Source organism: Nomascus leucogenys, chromosome 9 (assembly GCF_006542625.1).
Source record: "Nomascus leucogenys isolate Asia chromosome 9, Asia_NLE_v1, whole genome shotgun sequence".
Classification (NCBI taxonomy): Eukaryota; Metazoa; Chordata; class Mammalia; order Primates; family Hylobatidae; genus Nomascus; species Nomascus leucogenys.
In genome coordinates, this window is record NC_044389.1 from 114,327,337 (window position 1) to 114,346,227 (window position 18,891).

The following is an 18,891-nucleotide window of genomic DNA, read 5'->3' on the forward strand; positions in this document are numbered from 1 at the left end:
TGATAACTTTTAACATCCTTTTCAGTTAATTTTAACATCTGTGTCAGTTCTGGATTGGCTTCTGTTGGTTGATACTTCTCATTGTCATGGGTCATATCTTCCTGCTTCTTTCTTTGCATGCATGGTAATTTTTAGTTAGATTGAGTTTTACTTTATTCAGGGCTTAGTATTTTTGTATTTCTTTAAATATTTGATATTTGTTCTGGGACGCAGCCAAGTTTCTTGGAAACAGTGTGATCCTTTCATATCTTGTTTTTAAGATGTTAGGTGTGAGTGGGACGGTGCTGTGTGGGGCCTGTTTCCTATCACCGAGGCAAGGCTCCGGAAATCACAAGATTTTCTGGTGGGGAGGGTTAACCATTTCAGCCTCTGCACGTGAATGACATATATTGTTATACTTCTGATCCTCTCAGGTGGTTCTTCCACGAGCCTTGGGTAGTTTCATCACATCTGTGCTTTGCAAAGAACCTGTCCGACAACGTGATGGAGCCTGGGCCCTGTGGTTCTCTGGAACTCCTCCTGCTGTCTGGCCTATGCAGTCAGCCTCCCCATCTCCTGCATTCTCTTTTTGTCTTCCACACAGCCATACACTGGGTTCCCACCTGACTTCCCACTCCCTGGGCACAGCCTGGGACTTCCCTCAGGGCAGTGGGCTGGATGTGTGGGGGTTACTTTAATGTCTCATGTCAAGCTGGGCGCGGTGGCTCACGCCTGGATTCCCAGCACTTTGGGAGGCCGAGGTGGGCAGATCATGAGGTCAGGAGTTCGAGACCAGCCTGACCAACATGGTGAAACCCTGTCTCTACTAAAAATACCAAAAAAAATTAGCTGGGCCTGGTGGTGTGCGCCTGTAATCCCAGCTACTCAGGAGGCTGAGGTAGGAGAATCACTTGAACCCGGGAGGTGGAGGTTGCAGTGAGCCAAGGTTGCAAGACCGCGCTACTACACTCCAGTCTGGGTGACAGAGCAAGGCTCCGTCTCAAAAAAAAAAAAAAAAGAAAAAAGTTTCATGTCACATAGGAATCCATGTCCTTTGTTGCTCTATGTCCCACATCTGGAAAACTGTCATTTCATCTGTCTTGTTTGGTTTCTTGGTGGTTTTAAAGGGAAAGTTAACCTAGCCCCTGTGACTCCATCTTACCTGGAGGCAGATGGCCTGTGTCTTACCAACACCACGTGCCCAACCTCCTGTCTCCCTGAGAGCCTGTCTCACTTGTCATTGTCTTTGCTCCTGAGTCTCCTCTGTCTGCAGTGCCAGGCATTTCTTGCGTGGTTGGGTCACTCCCCATCTTTCTAAGGTGAAGCCAACCTGGGCAGCCCATCTTCCACTGTAGAACACTTCAGCTGTCTGCTTGCTGTCCCATCTCCTTGCTTCCATTCCCTCTTGAGTGCAGTCCAGGTCTCCTTGCTTCCATTCCCTCTTGAGTGCAGTCCAGGTAGACAGTTGTCCTAAGCAGCATTTGTCGAGTTCTTTAATGACCCTGGTGCAGCCAGATCTAGTAGTTAGTTTCAACTTCTTGACTTACCTGGGTGTACTGTGTCATGTCATAGTGGACGATTCTCTTTTCTCCTGACTTCACAGTATCCTAGTGGTCTTCCCACCTCGCTGGCTGTGAGCCTGTGTCCCTTGGCCCTCATGTGCTTGACTCCTGTTGAAGGTGGGAGTGTCCCGGGTTCAGTCCTGGGCTGCTTTTCTTCCTTCCTTGTGGCTTCGGCACCACCTATCGCTTGGAGAGTCCTCCCTAGTGCCCTGTCCTGGATGATTGCATTAGCTTCCGGCTGGTGTCTGCACAGTCTGTCTACACCATGGAACCAGAGAGATCTTTTCAAAATGTCAGCCTCGAATTGGTTTTCTATTACGTTTAGGTTACTTTAACGTCCTCCTTGATCTCACTCACACACACCAGCCTCTGTGACCTCATTTCTTACTGTGTCTGTCACCCCTCTTCTCAGCTGTGCTGGCCTCCTACTGCTGGACTCTACCCCTTGAGAGAGGCCCCACCTTGGGACCCCTGTGCTTGAGGCTCCCCACTTAGAACACACTTCCCACCTTCCTGCGTGCCCCACCCCTCCTCTGTCAGATCACATGGCACTTCCTGTCTGGACGGCACCAGGCCTTGCTGCCCCTCATCCTGGGTTGTTTCCTCCGTGTCCGTTTCTCTCTGACATGATGTGTATAGTTACTGGTTAACTATCTGTTATCTGCCTCTCCCTCTAGAGTGTTGGCTTCACGAGAACACAGGCTTTGCCTTATTCAGGCTGAATTCACAGAGTCTGCAGTAGTGCCTGGCACATGGAAATATTTAGTAAACACCTATTAAACATGGGTGGTGGAGCGTGAATTTAGATGAGTGACCCGGAGACACCTTAGTGTAGATGGACAGTGGCATCGGGTTGTGTTTTCAATTTTCCATTTTCAGTCCCATTGAGTCCCATGGTTTGGTTTTGTGTTATGGTTGCTTTAGCAGTTTTGTTTTCTTTTTGCTGATGGGGTGGATTTTTACTAAGCTCATTGTGTAACACCATACAAACTCTGTCCCTCTCATTTGTCCTGAACGCCCCACTTTGTCTTTGCCTTTTCATGGTCTTTAACTTTGACTTTTAAGATACAAGTGTCTCTTGTGTTGGCATGGCTCTTATATGATTGTACCGTGCTAATTTCTATAGGAATGTAGGAAAAAACTGAGTTCTTAGCGTTTCAGTGCCTGTCATCTCAACATTATTAAAATACCTGTTTATGCCGTGTCCAGAGTCCAGCTCTGTCTTCTAGAGCTCCAGATTCACGGCCCTGTGCTGCCTGTGACCACACACACCATGCTCTCTGGCATCTTCTCAGAAATTTCTTCCAGGATTTAGAACCAGCTTTTGTTTCCTCTTGAAGGTCTGGTTTATTTATCCTTCTCTTACAGGAATTCTGTAACATGACAGTTCTCACTTGTTCCTTCAACTCTGGAAGTTGGAAGGCAAATTGAAGCCTCTGTTGTAGAAACTGTCTAGTCCTAGAGCCTGTTTGATCTCCAGCCTTGGTTTTTTGCCGGTTATCTTTGTTGTTGTTGTTTTAATGTTTTCCTCTGTGTTTGATTATTGTTTAGTGTTTGTGTTTGTGTAGGTTACTTGAAAATTCTTTTCGCAGTGAGACAAGGCATTAACTAAGCTTACACTTGTCATTTCTGGTAGAAAAAGCCCCTGCTGAACTCTGCTAATGAGACTTAGATTATTTTTCTAAACTGTGCTGTTTTTGTTTTGGGGGATAAAGGGATAGATTTTTTTGCATGGTTTACTTTTTTGATAGGTAAAAGAGCATTTTTCATACTTAGTATACACTTAGGTAGTTGTGTCAGAACGTAAGTTGAAAGCATTAGAACTGCTGTACTGAATTATCTGCTTCCTAAATTTTAAGCCGTTTTCCTAAGTTGTTTATTACTTTTATGTAGGAGGAAATGAGTCTCAACCAGAAAGCCAGGAAGACCCCCGAGAAGTACTTAAAAAAACATTGGAATTCTGCTTATCTAGGTAAGGCTGGTGGTGGTTTTTCTAGTACCTGATATTTCTGGTATTGTACAAATAGTTAAATAAACAAATGTGGTATTTTATGAAGGAGTACCTACTCATATCCATATATATGTATATTAAGACGTGGAGTATTGAGTAATAACAATCTTTTGACATTTGAGAATGGAACATAACCTTCATGTCTGTGGTCCCCATTGATCTTGGTGGTCACTGTCTGGAATGCCATCTAAAGTGCCTGGCCTGCCCTTTGCTGCTGAATCAGACTTCATCACACTGAAGTTTGAGAACAAATGTGCACCGTTGTTTCTGAAAACACACCAGACACTGAGATAGCAAGTTGTTTTATTTATATAACACTCATTTTTAATCATTTTTCTTTCCCCTGAATAATACCTTTTTCTTAGTAAAACCTTTAAAGTTCCAGTGGCAGAACTGGCCATAAAGGAAGATGGGATTGGGTTTGATGTAATTTCTCTGAGTATGACAACAACTGATTGGCCATGTATAAAGTTTTCTGTCGATGATGATTTTCCAGGTGTTTTCTCTGGAGCCCTGAGGATTCCACACAGGTGTCTGCTAGGGGCTCCTTGAAGCCTGTGGGGTGTATGAGGTGGAGGTGTGAGGGGCTCTGCTGGCCTCCTCCCCATGCCCATGCTGTTCCACATTTGGAGTCTGAGCATACCGCACCATGACACAGTAGACGCAAAAGGTGCAGGGGCACCAGTGGAACGCCCTAGTGGAGCACAAGTGTGAGCTCTCTGCCACTCACACCATCTGTAGCCCCATGGGGCCAGAATCAGCTACGCCAGAATCAGCTACACCAGAATCAGGTGGCCGAGATGAGGGTGGAGCAGGGCCTCCTCCTGCATGGCCTCCGTTGGATCGGCAGTCATGGGCCTTCACCGAGCGACACTGAGCAGAGGCCCCAGGAACCCAGCACTGTGCTCAGTTTTGAAATGTTTCTTAGGGCCTTGTTCACTACATTACATGATGCCTTGAGAATTCACAGGAAACATTGATCTTTGGCCAAAACACCAGAAAATAGCTCATCTTGGCCCAAAGATGATTTGTGGCTCACCTTTGGATTTTGTGTGTAAAGTTACTGTTTCCTTCTTTTTAATTCTGGCTGCTAGGAAGCCAGGGCTGGATATAGGCTCTCTAGTGAGTGTTCCAGAGTCTACAGGAGGAATTTTGGGTATGACCTTATCCTGACCTTTTTATGTTTTCCTTTCTTGTTCATTGAGCTGGATTTCTTTACTTTAAATTTTTTTCTTTCTTTTTTTTTTTTTGAGACGGAGTTTCACTCTTGTCGCCCAGGCTGGAGTGCAGTGGTGCGATCTCAGCTCACTGTAACCTCCGCCTCTCGGGTTTAAGCGATTCTCCTGCCTGAGCCTCCTGAGTAGCTGGGATTACAGGTGCCTGCCACCGTGCCTGGCTAATTTTTGTATTTTTAGTAGAGATGGGGTTTCACCATGTTGGTCAGGCTGGTCTTAAACTCCTGAGCCCAGGTGATCTGCCTACCTTGGACCCCAAAGTGCTGGGATTCCAGGCGTGAGCCACCGTGCCCAGCCTAACAAAATTGTATGTATTTTTAATAAACTCCTCAGGTACTTCTTAGGACAAAATTGACAGCTATAAATACTTACATCTTATTTAAAAATAACCATCTTCTCATGAATTTTGATTGTAGAAAGTGCAGTATACTTTTACTGTTGCACTCCCTGCCTCTCCAAGACTGAGATTTTGAAAAAAATTTACCTGAGGCCGGAGAGACAGCAAATAACAGATGGGTCCTGGGCTGAGATTTAACTCCAAAGCAATACCATGTCACACTCACGCCTCTTGTGAAACTGGAATTACAGTAGGTGAAACTTCCTTTTAAAGAAATATTGATTAAAAGAGATTGTTTTCTTTCAACAGGGAGAACCTTGCTAGTGACATGTATCTTATATCACAGATGGATAGTGACCAGTATGTGCCAATCACAACGGTGGCTAACCTTGACCACATCAAGAAGCTCAGCACTGATGTGGATTTGATTGTGGAAGTGCTAAGATGTAAGTAAATGACAATTTTAAATTAATAATACTTGTCCTTAGAGTATTTGTCTTATCAGTGTGAACCTTTAAATCTATAGCCATCAAATGTTAAGGTCCTTGATGGCAAATCAGATTCTTTTCTGGCCTTCCGTTCCTTTCTGCCCAGGTCCAATAATTCTGGAGTAGTGCCTGATAGTCCCTGGGAATGCCAGTTGAACCAATTATGAAACCTCAAACAAGTTTTGGGCCATATGAAGTAGAAAAGAATCTTTTTAATGGGGATTTTAAAGACAGTTGTTTCATTCATGAAAAACAAAATAAAAATAACATTTATAGTTAAAGTAAAATACATTTTAGTTACAGTTTTGCCACTAAAGGTGTTTCTTTCAAATTGCAACTTCCTGTTTATGTTTGGATGAAATAATTATCGCAGTTTTTCTTAAAATTATGTTGTGGACCAGGTGTGGTGGCTTACGCATGTAATCCCAGCACTTTTGGAGGTCGAGTTGGGTGGATCATGAGGTCAGGAGATTGAGACTGTCTTGGCCAACATGGTGAAACCCAGTCTCCACTAAAATACAAAAAATTAGCTGGGCGTGGTGGTGCGTGCTTGTAATCCCAGGTACTTGAGAGGCTGAGGCAGGGAAATCGCGTGAACCCAGGAGGCAGAGGTTGCAGTTAGCTGAGATCGCGCCATTGCACTCCAGCCTGGTGACAGAGATATACTCCGTCTCAAAAAAAAAAAAAAAGTTATGTTGTGAGTGAAGTTGTTTCTTTGAAGTTTGGCAACATCAAACAGTGTTTAAGCATTAAGTGCGGATGGTGCCCCCTACATAGTTTTGAGTGACTGGACATTGCTAAGCCTGACTTCAAGTCTCAATTAAGTCCACTGCCTACACTCACACAGAAGGGTTTTCACATTGTCCCTGGCTTAACTGTACTATCGACAGTCTGTGCAGGGTTTTTTTTTTCTTGTATGAATTTGACTTTACAGTAGTATAAAAAAAGTGAGCATCTTAGGTTAGAACTTAGTTGGATTTTCTTTTCACAAATAAAAGTTTTATATTTTTCTGTTTTTAGACAGATATCATGGGTTATTAAATTATTGGAGACAGTGAAGAAACTGGCAAACATAATTACCATTGACTATGAGTTCTGAGAGTGGCACTGCTGTCTCCCAGGATGGCGCCGTGCTCCCTGGTGTCATGCAGAACAGAAGCTGTTGTCTGTGCCAGCTGAATTGGGCCCCATCTTTGAAAGGCCAGCAGCATTCTTGTCCCTGTTTATACTCTGAAGTCTTTTTGGTTATGATTAGGAGTTTCAGGTTTCGTTATTCCTTTTAGGACAGACTGCAAATGCTGCTGCCCCACTGGGATGATTTCTCAGTTGATTGTTACTGGCCAGGGGTCGTTTCCACCAACCATGAGGATATTAAATTGCTCTGTCTGGTTGCTTAACAGAGCCCACCTGCCCATAGGTGATCCAGGGCAGCCTTGTCACCTATTTCGTCCCATCTCCTCCCGCCTTTTTCATGACTTACCTTTTATCCATTTGCACTCACTCTTTAGTTTCTCATTTTGTCTTTTTTCACTCGATTTTTGGACAGAAATGTACATGCCTTTGTAAGAACCTGTGTGATAAGAATATAGTTAGCAAGTTATTGCATTCATTGTAGTTCTTAAGAGGATGAAAATGTCATGAATAGGTCCACAGGAGCAAAGTTCTCATCTTTTTTTTTAAATTGAATTGAATGGACGAATGAATTTATTTGTTTTTGAGATGGAATCTCACTCTGTCGCCAAGGCTGCAGTGCAGTGGTGCCATCTCAGCTCACTGCAACCTCTGCCTCCTGTGTTGAAGCAATTCTACCTCAGCCTCCCAAGTAGCTGGGCATTACAAGCGTGCACCACCACGCCCAGCTAATTTTTTGTACTTTTAGTAGAGACGAGGTTTTACCACATTGGCAGGGCTGGTCTCAAACTTCTGACCTCTAGTGATCTGCCCACCTCAGTCTCCCAAAGTCCTGAGATTACAGGTGTGAGCCACCATGCCTGGCCTCATCTTATGTTTAAATCTTGTGCCCAAAATACCTAGCAGAGACTCAGACACACAGCAGATATTTGATGAATATTTAATTTTATCTTTTTAAAAATTAAACTCAAGATTGTCTGAATGATTTTACTTTGAATACTGCAGCTCTTGTGTTAAGGTTGTATAAGTTACATTTCTAGATTATTTTTAATATCACAATAAACATACAGTGCATGTCCCAGTATGTCTGATTCAAGTGCTGTTTTTACCCTTAATATAACTGAAACTGCTAATTAAAAAGACATGCTAAAATATTTGTCACCAGAATAAATACATTGTCTTATATACACACAGTGAGTACCAGAGCTGTTACAGTGAGCTAGGCCTACATATTCCAACAAGAATAAATTTTAAAATTATAATGTTTATAAAAGCATATTTCCAAATTTGTGCAAGGTGATACCATGTATATAAAGCTTGGGGGTGTGTAAAGCTGAAGCACAGGAATATTTGTGGGTTCAGAGGAGCACAGAGATGGTGTGAAAGCATGAATGGGATTGAAGCTCATCATTCAGTGTCATGTCATGGGGGCAGGTGAGTTGGGCGAGGCATGAAGTGCAGAGGGTATCACCCCTGCCTGTATGGAGGTAGAATTTACATACCATAAATTATACATTCTGAGTGTACTTTTGGTAAGTTTTAACATATTTATACACCCATGAAACTACCACAATCACGATACCAAACAGCCATCACAGCCCACCCCCACCAAGCTTCCTCTACCCCCTCCCCAGGCAACCACTGATTCCTGTCACTACAGATTAGCTTGCAATGTTTACAAATTTGATGTAAATGGAGTCGATTATGCAATATCACTTTCTTTTGGTCTGGCATAACTATTATTGTTTACTGGATTAGTAGGTGATTGCTTCTTTTTGCTGGGAAGTATTCTCTCAAATGGATATTCCCAGTTGGTTTATGCACCTACCAGTTATAGACATTTAGGTTATTGCCAGGTTTTGACCACTACAAATTGCTGTGGACACTTGTGTAAAAGTCTCTGTGTGACCATGTGCTTCCCTCTCTCTCGGGTAAATAACCACAAGTGGAATGTCTGGATTGTGTGGTTAGGTGTATGATTAACTGTGAAACCACCCGCCTGTTTTCCAAAGTGGTTGGACCATTTTAGGGTTGGCCACCATCAGCAGGGATGAGAGCTCCAGTTGCCCCATATCCTTCTGACACTTGGTATGCAATCATGTTAATTTTATGTTTTCTAATAACTATCTAGTGATATCTTATTGAGGTTTTAACATCTATTTCTCTAATGATTAATGAAATTGAGCATTTTTAAATGTGCTTATTTGACTTCCTTTTTCTTCTTTGCAGTAGTGTCTATTTAGATGTCCCACACAGACTTTATTAGTTTTATTAACAATTGAGTCCTTTCTTTAGAAGTAGACTTTATTTTTTATAACAGTTTTAGATTCACAGCAAAATTGTGAGCAAAGTACAGAGATCTCCCATTATATCCCCTGTACACGTGCATGGCCTCTTCCCATATGAACATTCCGCAGCAGAGGAACATTTGTTATAATTGATGAAACCTACACGGACACATCATTATCACCTGGAGTCCACAGTTTACATAAGGGTTCACTTGGTATTGTATATTCTGTGGGTTCAGACAACCGTATAGGGACATTATCTACCATTACAGTATCACATAGGGTAATTTTACTGACCTAAACATCTCTGAGCTCCACCCGTGCATCCCTGCCTCTCCCAATCACTGGAAGCCACTGATCTTTTTACTGCCTCTGTAGTTCTGCCTTTTCCAGAATGTCCTAGAGTTGGAATCCTATAGGATGTGGCCTCTTCAGATCGGCTTCTTTCACTTAGCAATATATGTTGAAGGTTCCGTCATGTCTTTTCATGGCTTGATAGATCATTTCTTTTTAGTGTTGAATAATAGTTCATTGTCTGGATGTCCCACAGTTTGTTTATCCATCTACCCACTGAAGGACATCTTGATTACTTCCAAGTTTTGGCAGTTATGAGTAAAGTTGCTATAAACATCTGTATGCAGAGTTTGCATGGACATAATTTTTTAGCTCCTTTGGATAAGTACCAAGGAGCACAATTGCCAGATCATATGCTAAGAATATTATTTGTTTTGCAAGAAACCACCAAAGTGTCTCCCAGAGTGGATGTACCACTTTGCATCCCATCGGCAGTGAATGGGAGTTCCTGTTGCTCCACATCCTTGGCAGCATTTGGTGGCGACATTGTTTTTGATTTTTGCTGTGCTGACAGGTGTGCAGTGACATCTCTGATATCTTAATTTGCATTCCCTATGACATAGGATGTGAAGCGTTCTTCCATATGTAGATTCGCCCTCTCTAAATCTTTTGTGAAGTGTCTGTCTACATCTTCTGCCCATTTTTTAATCTTGTTCATTTTCTTGTTGTTGAGTTTTTAAGTTTTTTGTGCATTTTGATGTTAACAGTCCTTTATCAGATGTGTCTTTTGCGACTATTTTCCATCAGTCAATGGCTTCTCATCCTGTTGACATGGCCTTTCACAAAGCAGAAGTTTTAAATGTTAATGAAATTTTTTCATGGATCATGCCTTTAGTGTGGTATCTAAGAAGTTATTGTCAGACCCAAGGTCTTCTAGATTTTCTCCTATGTTTTCTTGGACTTAAGGTTTTGCATTTTACACTTAGGTCCATGATGCATTTGGGGTTAATTTTTATGAACGGTGGTGCCAGGTCTGCACCTAGCTTAATTTTCTGCATGTGGATGTCGAGTGGTTTAGCAGCACTTATTGAAAAGATGCTCCTTTGCTCCACAGTCACATTGTCGATGACGTATGTGTGTACGCTTAAATATGTATTACAGGTATTCTGGAGATGATGTATGTGTGTACACTTAAATATGTATTACAGGTATTCTGGATACAAGTCCTTCTCACACACACGTGATTTACAAATATGCTCTCAGTGTACAGCTGTTTTTTTTGTCCTACCAGTGTCTTTTGAGAAGCAGAAGTAGACATTTTTTATATAGTCCAATTTGTAAATTTTTTTCCTGTTACAGATCTTGCCTTTGGTGTTGTACCTAAGAAATCTTTGCGTGGTCCAAGGTTATAATAGTTTTCCTTTTGTTAGTTTTATGTTTTACATTTGGACATTCGAGTCTGTGATCTATTTTGTGCTGATATTTGTACATGGTGTGGAGTCTGGGTCCCGTGTGCATCTGTCGCAGCACCCCACGTGTCTGGGGCCTTGTCGTGTTGACTGCCCGTGCACGTGGGTGTTGATCTCTGGAACGTGCGTTTTATTCCCTTGACTACTTGTCTGATTTGATGCTAACATACAGTGTCTTGATCACTGTAACGTTATAGTAAGTCTTAAAGTAGGTGCAGAACCTCCAGCTTTGTTGTGGCTCTTCTAAATGTTTTGCATTTGTATATGAACTTTAGAATCATCATTACAATTTTTCAAAAAGTCCTGTTGGTGTTTTTATTGGGATTGCATTGATTCAGTAAATTTACTCGATAAGAATTTACCCATTCTACCAGTGTTAAGTTTTACAACCCACAAGCACAGAATATGTCTTTATGTAGGTCTTTAAAATGTTCTCTTGGCAGTGTTTTGCAGTTTTCAGCATACGAGTCTTTGATGATCTTTTGTCAGATTAAGATATAAAAACTAAGTTACAATCATGCACCAGTTACCTTTCTTGTAGGGTGAGCTTTGGTGGTTTATACCTTTTAAGGAATGTTTCTATTTCATGTAATTTATTAGTGTGAACTTTTTCATAATATTCTATTGTTATCTTTTTCCTGTTGGTAGAACCTGTAATGATGTTGCCACTTTCCTCCTGATGCTGGTGATCTGTGTCTTTGTGACAGTGGGCACCTCTGAGCCCTGATTGTGATCATTACTTGCTGCGACTCAAATCTGCGCATTGCATAATTTCATAGATGTGACACCAAAACACAATTTATGTAAAAACTGGCGAAATCTAAATTAGGCCTATTACTGCAGTCACGTGAGCATCCTAATGCAAACACTGCACGACCGTTAGGTGAGAGATGATCATCAGGGAGCCAGGGAAGGGCACACAGAGACAAGTTACAAGACAAGAGTATTTCACTGTAGGTACTTGTGGAAAGGAGAAGCCATTAACCCTGTGTTTTCATCTGCTTTTAGTGCTTGAGCTGGTTAGAACCTTTGTTTCATAGTGTTGCATACATTATGGCTCTTGCAGGATTTTAAATGTCCATATTCCTTAGTTTTGAAAAATCTAACATGTGAGATTGGTTTAAAACCTTTGGATTGTGTTAGATTAGCAAAATTTTTGACAGTTTGCCCATTTGCAGATTTCTTTAGCTTATTTAGTAATACAGTAATATAATGTAACACATTCCACTGGCATATCATATTTTAATATTTTTGTTTCACCATTGATTTTTCTTCTCTTTATAGCTTTACCTTTAGTTCAAGTGGATGAAAAGGGAGAAAAAGTAAGGCCAAATCAAAATCGCTGCATAGTAATACTGCGTGAAATATCTGAATCTACCCCTGTGGAAGTAAGTAATTTCTCCTCTGAAGGTTACTTGGACGTTTTCCCAAAGGTCTTTGTTGGTTTTGATTTTTTTTTTACTTTTGTGTTTTCTTGGGCTGTGTGTTTTTTAAACTGAATACTTACATTAACACTGTTTTCCCAGGATTTACACACACTGAGTTACAGAGTAGGAGGGAATGATTCCCAAACCTTTTGATCTCAGGACTCCTTATAATAAGATAGTGAAGGTTTATGCATTTCTATATTTAGAAATTAAAAATAACACATTTAAATATTTATTTAAAAAATAAGATTAGTAAACCCACAAATAATGAAAAAGAGCACTTTTGTGATAAATAACTTTTCAAAACAAGTATTTTTATGACAGAGGGGCATCGTGAATAACTCCCTGAGCTACCAGTGTGGCCTGGTCCAAGTCAGCACGGCCACTCTTAGAGAACTGGTAACTTGGGCAGTAATTTTTTTTTTTTTTTTTTTTTTTGAGATGGAGTCTTGCTCTGTTGCCCAGGCTGGAGTGCAGTGGCGCAATCTCGGCTCACTGCAAACTCCACCTCCCAGGCTCAAGCAATTCTCCTGCCTCAGCCTCCCGAGTAGCTGGGATTACAGGCGCCTGCCACCGCGCCCAGCTAATTTTTCTATGTTTTAGTAGAGACAGGGTTTCACCATCTTGGCCAGGCTGGTCTCAAACTCCTGACCTCATGATCCACCCGACTTGGGCAGTAATTTTAGGGAACCACGGTATCTGATAGCTTAAAAGTAATGAAAAGCCATCTACTGTTATGTGTTGCTATAAAATCTACTGTTTGTCCAGATGCCTAAACTGAGTTGCTTTGTGTAGTAAACACACTGATGGTCACACCTTGAGACCATGCAGTAAAGTCTTTGTAGAAGGTGCTGGCAACTTAGTTTATTCTACCTCAGAAAACGGAATCTGCCTGCTTTGGGGACTCGCAGAACACAGGAAGCCTGGGTTTGTTATTGGTCTCATCTCTCACATGATTTCAGCGTCGTCATTCATGCTACCTCTTTCCACACACCTTCTCTGCAGAGGAAATGGACATTGCGGCTCAGGCTTTTCAGTCCGAGTGGGTTAGTGTGTGAGAGTTTCTTAAGGAAAACAACGCTAGCATGTGACAAAGGGTAACATTCCAACAAAGCTCTCTGCCTAGCGTAAGAAGTTCTATTACTCTCATATAAGTATGGTCTTATTCTAGCAAGTTTTACCTTCTGTTCAACTCAGCCTGTCTTTACTAGTTCTATATTGTAGTATGTGGAGAAAAAGAATTTAGGATTATAATTTTTTCCTCCTATTTTTATTAAGGGTCTGAATATGAAGGACCAGCATATTTCTTGCTTTTTTTTTTCTTTTTTTTTTTTTGAGACGGAGTCTTGCTCTGTCACCCAGGCTGGCATGCAGTGGCGCGATCTCGGCTCACTGCAACCTCCACCTCCCGGGTTCAAGTGCTTCTCCTGCCTCAGCCTCCCGAGTAGCTGGGATTACGGCCTCCCACAGTGCTGGGATTACAGGTGTGAGCCACTGTGCCCGGCCGAGGACGAGCATATTTCTTATGATTAATTTGGACATCTGTATTAACTCAGTAATATTTAAAACATAGATCCTAATTTTTAAGACTTGAAATTTTTGTAAAACTTTAACCAAGGAGAATTTTCTGCATTTAGCAGTAGACATTGATTTTGGAGTATTTATGTTATTCAAAACTGCTGACCTTATGTCTGTTGTAAAACTTGAGCAATGAAAGTCTTAAGAGAGAAGGTTTAAAGGAAACTGTTTGATAAATTAAAAGTTGGGGAAAAAAAGGAAGGAAAATAAGTAGCCTAAAACAATCCACATAAGAACATAAGTTTCCAAGGACTCTGTATGATTATTATAGAGCCCTTCTACTGGGTCTTAGAAATGTAGGCTAGGAGTTTCCAGAAAATTCTTCTTTAAATGTCACTAGGTGCTTGTCAGTGATTAGTACATTTTAAATACTGATTCTGATTCTCTTAAAAATAGGATTTTCCCAGAGGCAGAGGAGTCAACCATTCTTGCCACTAGTAGACTGATAGTCTAGTGGCCTTAAAGTATTATTGTTTGACTTTAAAAGTCATAATCCTAATTTACCATTAGTCAAGTATGACTTTGCGCTGATGTGTTTTATCTTTTAGCCAGTAAGCATTTACCAGTGATGGGACAACAACAATAGGGCATTAGAATCCCTGGAAACCTTTTTTGTAGTTCATTTGGTTGTCAAATTCCTTTTGTATTTTTTGAAGTGTACCTGGCTAGTAATTTTCCATGGAATGGCCCTGTTTTTCCTTGTTGCTGTTTTTCCTCTGGAATCTGGTATGAATGTAGCCACTCTCACGTTCCTTGATTGACATTAGTATGGTATGTCTTTTCTATCCTCTTTTAACCAACCCATTTGTGTTTTCATATTTAAAGCGGATTCCTTGTGAGCAGTGTGTAATTGGGTCTTGCATTTCTTATCCAATCTGAAAATTTCTGTCTTTTTTTTTTTTTTTTTTGAGATGGCATCTTGCTCTGTTGCCAGGCTGGAGTGCAGTGGTGTGATCTCAGCTCACTGCAACCTCTGCCTCCCGGGTTCAAGCGGTTCTGCTGCCTCAGCCTCCTGAGTAGCTAGGACTTACAGGCATGCGCCACCATGCCAAGCTAATTTTGTACTTTCAGTAGAGACAGAGTTTCACAATGTTGGCCAGGATGGTCTTGATCTTTTGACCTCATGATCCGTCCTCCTCAGCCTCCCAAAGTGCTGGGATTACAGGCGTAAGCCACCGCGCCCGGCCCAATTTCTGTCTTTTAGTTGGGAATGTAGCCCATCTACATTTAAGAGGTTAATGATGTAATGATGTGATTAAATTTAAATTTATCATCTTGCTGTTTGTTTTCTGTTTTGTCTCTTCTCTTCTTTATTTTCTTTCCCTTTCCCTTCCTTTTGTTTGGGATTAAATGTGTATTTTTATCTCCTTTTTTGGCATATTAGGTATAACTCTTTGTTTCTGTTTTTTAGTGGTGCTTTAGGGCATGCTTCTCCAGCCCGTGGGCCGCATGCCGCCCGGGATGGCTTTGAATGCAGCTCAACACAAATGCGTAAACTTTCTTCAAACATTATGAGTTGTTTTTTTTTTAAAGCTCATCAGCTATCGTTAGTGTTAGCGTATTTTATGTGTGGCCCAAGACAATTCTTCTACTTCCAATGTGTCCCAGGGAAGCCAAAATATTGGACCCCCTTTCTTTGGGGCTTTTAGCTGACCCTTTAACTTTACTAGAGTCCGTGTAATTCACAGAGCACCATGCCTCTTGACCTTACAGCCATGCTCTCCCATTCTCCACTTCTAGCCTGTGCTGTTGTCACATGTTCTAATTCTACACAGTCATAAGCCTCACAATACATTGTTGTTATGTTTGCTTTAAAAAAGTCATTTTTAAAAAGAGATTAAAAATAAGAAAAACGTGTTTTATATTTATTCAGTATTTACCATTTACTGTGCTTCTCATTCCTTTATGTCAATCTGGACTTTCCTTCTGCCTGGACATTCCTTTAACATGTCTTGTACAGGTCGGCTGATGATGAATTTTTTTCAGCTTTAGTATGTTTGGGAAAATTTTATTTCACCTTTATTTATGAAAGGTATTTTTGCCTACAGATTTCTGGATTGATGGGGTTTTTTCCTCCCTTTCTGTGTTTTAAAGATACTCTCTCTTCTGGTATACGTTTTCTGTGGTTTTTATCACCATCCTTCTGTATGTAATAAGTCTTTCTCTGGCTGCTGTGAAGATTTTACTACTGGTTTTAAGCAAGTTGATTGCAATATGCTTTGGTGTAGTTTTCAAACTTCTTGTACCTGAAATTTATCGAGCCATTATTTTGTTAAATGTTTTCCTCTCCCTTTTCGTCCTTCAGAAAGTGTCTAGCCAGCTGTTAATCTTATTTAGTGTAGTTTTAATTTCAGACATTGTATTTTTCATCTCCAGTAAAGTTTGATTTTGGTCTTAAAAAAAAATCTTCCATATGTATTTAATATGCTCAGTCTTCACCTTTTATGGGATATGGAATATATATGCAGTAAATGTTTTATGTGTATTAAGTCTATCGTCTCTATCATTTTTAGGTCTAATCTTTTGCATTATAGGTCATATTTTTCTATTTCTTTGCATGCTTTGTGATTTTTGAGGAGATGCTCGGAGTTTTAAATTTTACTTTACTGAATATTTTTGTATTCTAATGAATATTCTTGAGCTTTGTTTTGAAATGCAGTTAAGTTAACTGGAACCAACTTGCTAGGTGGAATCAGAGCAGCCTTTTCTCTAGGGCTCCTTTTCCCCACTGCTGAAGCAGTGCCCTTCTGAGCACTGTTCCTGCTATCCTGTGGGTTTAGGAGAGTTTTCCACTGTGGCTAGTGGGAAAACAAACCATTCCTCTCTTGGTGAGCCTTCCCTGGGCTTGTTCCCTCTCATCCTTCAGGCAGTTGTTTCCCAGGCTGAAGATGTGGGGAAGGCCATCTGCAGGCTTACCCTGCTGGCGCTGCGGCCCAGGCACTGAGGGCCACCCCCCAGTTCATGTCCCTCTCAGGGATCACACTCGTGTACACGCTGGGATTCAGGGCCTGAAACTGTTCTTCATGTATTTTGTCTTTGGTTTTGTAATTGAGTCATCTGGGAGAGTACATCTAGTCCATCATGGCCTAGAAGCAAAAGTCCAAGCAATTTTTTTTTCTTAAACTGCCCTTTTTTTTTTTAAGTTGTGCAGTTATCAGCCCAGAAAATGATATGATAGTTTTCACATTAATTTAGCTTAATGGTATCTTGAGAGTAGGGGAAGCTGTAAGTTGTGTGACTGTTTTTCTCTATGGCATTGTGATTCTGATTCAGGAAGCCCTGCTGAACCCTCATCCTTTTTGGAAGAGAGATTTACTAGGCATCATGGTATGTTAATTTGTTTAAGGATAGTTCCTTGAGAGATTGCATTTGTTAAAAAAATTTTTGGTGAGGACAAAAACTGACATTGTTGAGAATTAATTTCTAACATCTCTATTTCCTGTAGGAAGTAGAGGCACTATTTAAAGGAGATAATTTACCGAAGTTTATAAACTGTGAATTTGCATATAATGATAATTGGTTTATTACATTTGAAACAGAAGCTGATGCACAACAGGTAAGTTCTTTCCACCATCACCCTATGAATTGCATAGTTTACCAGTTTTTAGTATTAGTGCATGTTGGGACTAAACTTGGGTGTTGAGATTACTTGTGATGGTAAGTTTGAATATAGTCTGCAGAGGAAATCAAGTTGTAGAAACTTAAATGAGTGTATTTATGGACAATTTTTATAGCAATGTGAAAAGCATGTGATTTTGCTTTCCAAGGACAACAAGCTGAGCAGCCTAGGAGAATCAGTTTTGTTCTTCTATCTGGGCAGAGAAGTTTTGCTATTTGCAAAGTGTTTGGGGGGAAATTTGAACCTAATCTTCATCTCCCAGCAGACTTCATTGTATTTTGGAAGATGCTTTTAATGGTATTGAGAAGTAAGCTCTGTAAGGAGGCGTGAGGAGTTAGTAGTTTTCCTGCCTTTAAGGGAAGCATCTTATTTGTGGGGAAACTAACACGTGTATTATAAAGTGTTAAATGGTATAAACAATATGTGGGGTTCAGAAAAGAAAACACAGAAACCTGAAAGATGGGTTTTAATTGGATGGAGGGGGAAAAGGGGAAGGGAAGATGGAGTAACCATTTTTGTGGAGTGGAGTGTGAGCTCTGCCAGCCCGCATGGCGAATGTGGTCAGATGAGATTGAATCAGGTGCAGGGCCTTCACGGTTTTATAGGGGTTTAATGTAGAATTAATGTGGAGAAGAACAAGGAGATATGTAAAGGATGACTTTTGGATGTTACGTTCCTAATCCTTTTCCTTCCTGTCTGGTATTTCCTGAACTGCATACTCCTAATCTGAAATTGAGATTAATACTAGGAACTCAGTATTCTTCATTTTCCACCAGGTCAAGATTCTCAGCCAGTGGTCTTTGGGAGACTCCTATGGCATCTGTTAATACTTACAAAATTGTGTACAAATCTCATTTGTGAGAATTTGGGGTACACGTTCCATAGCTCTTATGAGGTTATTTTAAGGGACCTGTGACCCAGGGAGTGTCAAGAATGATTACTCTAGGTTCTGTTCACCATAATTTAATTATATATTTCCCTATTTGAGCTATTGAGTGAACTATTGGTGCCTCTTATTCATAAGGTTAATCGAATGGAATTTTATACTTAATTTTGCCCTTAGGCTTACAAATACCTTCGAGAAGAAGTCAAAACTTTTCAAGGAAAACCAATTAAGGTAAGCAAGACCATTGGTTATACTTTGTTTATTTGCAAATTGATGTTCTTAAGTATTCTAATAGAAACTTACTATTTTCAAACAGGCACGGATAAAAGCAAAGGCAATAGCTATAAACACATTTTTGCCAAAGAATGGATTTAGACCCCTGGACGTGAGCCTGTATGCCCAGCAGCGCTATGCGACGTCGTTCTACTTCCCTCCCATGTACAGCCCCCAGCAGCAGTTCCCCCTGTACAGCCTGATCACGCCCCAGACATGGTCAGCAACGCACAGCTATCTTGACCCACCCTTGGTACGTCATTTCTTTACTAGGAATTTATATTGTAGACACAATGCTAGATAATGTTTGAAGG

General features: G+C 40.8%; 1 protein-coding gene across 5 annotated transcripts in view; it reads left to right on the forward strand.

The window, feature by feature from the left end:
* The window catches only part of LARP4B (La ribonucleoprotein 4B), a 120,932-nt gene that overhangs the window by 81,747 nt on the left and 20,294 nt on the right, over nt 1-18,891 (forward strand). For all 5 annotated transcript variants that reach the window (XM_030819377.1, XM_030819381.1, XM_030819379.1 and 2 more), the window contains exons 6-11: nt 3,435-3,513; nt 5,434-5,570; nt 12,079-12,182; nt 17,245-17,355; nt 18,482-18,535; nt 18,621-18,830. In XM_030819377.1, coding sequence (XP_030675237.1) covers nt 3,435-3,513; nt 5,434-5,570; nt 12,079-12,182; nt 17,245-17,355; nt 18,482-18,535; nt 18,621-18,830 — 695 coding nt within the window. The remainder of the gene's footprint in view (nt 1-3,434; nt 3,514-5,433; nt 5,571-12,078; nt 12,183-17,244; nt 17,356-18,481; nt 18,536-18,620; nt 18,831-18,891) is intronic.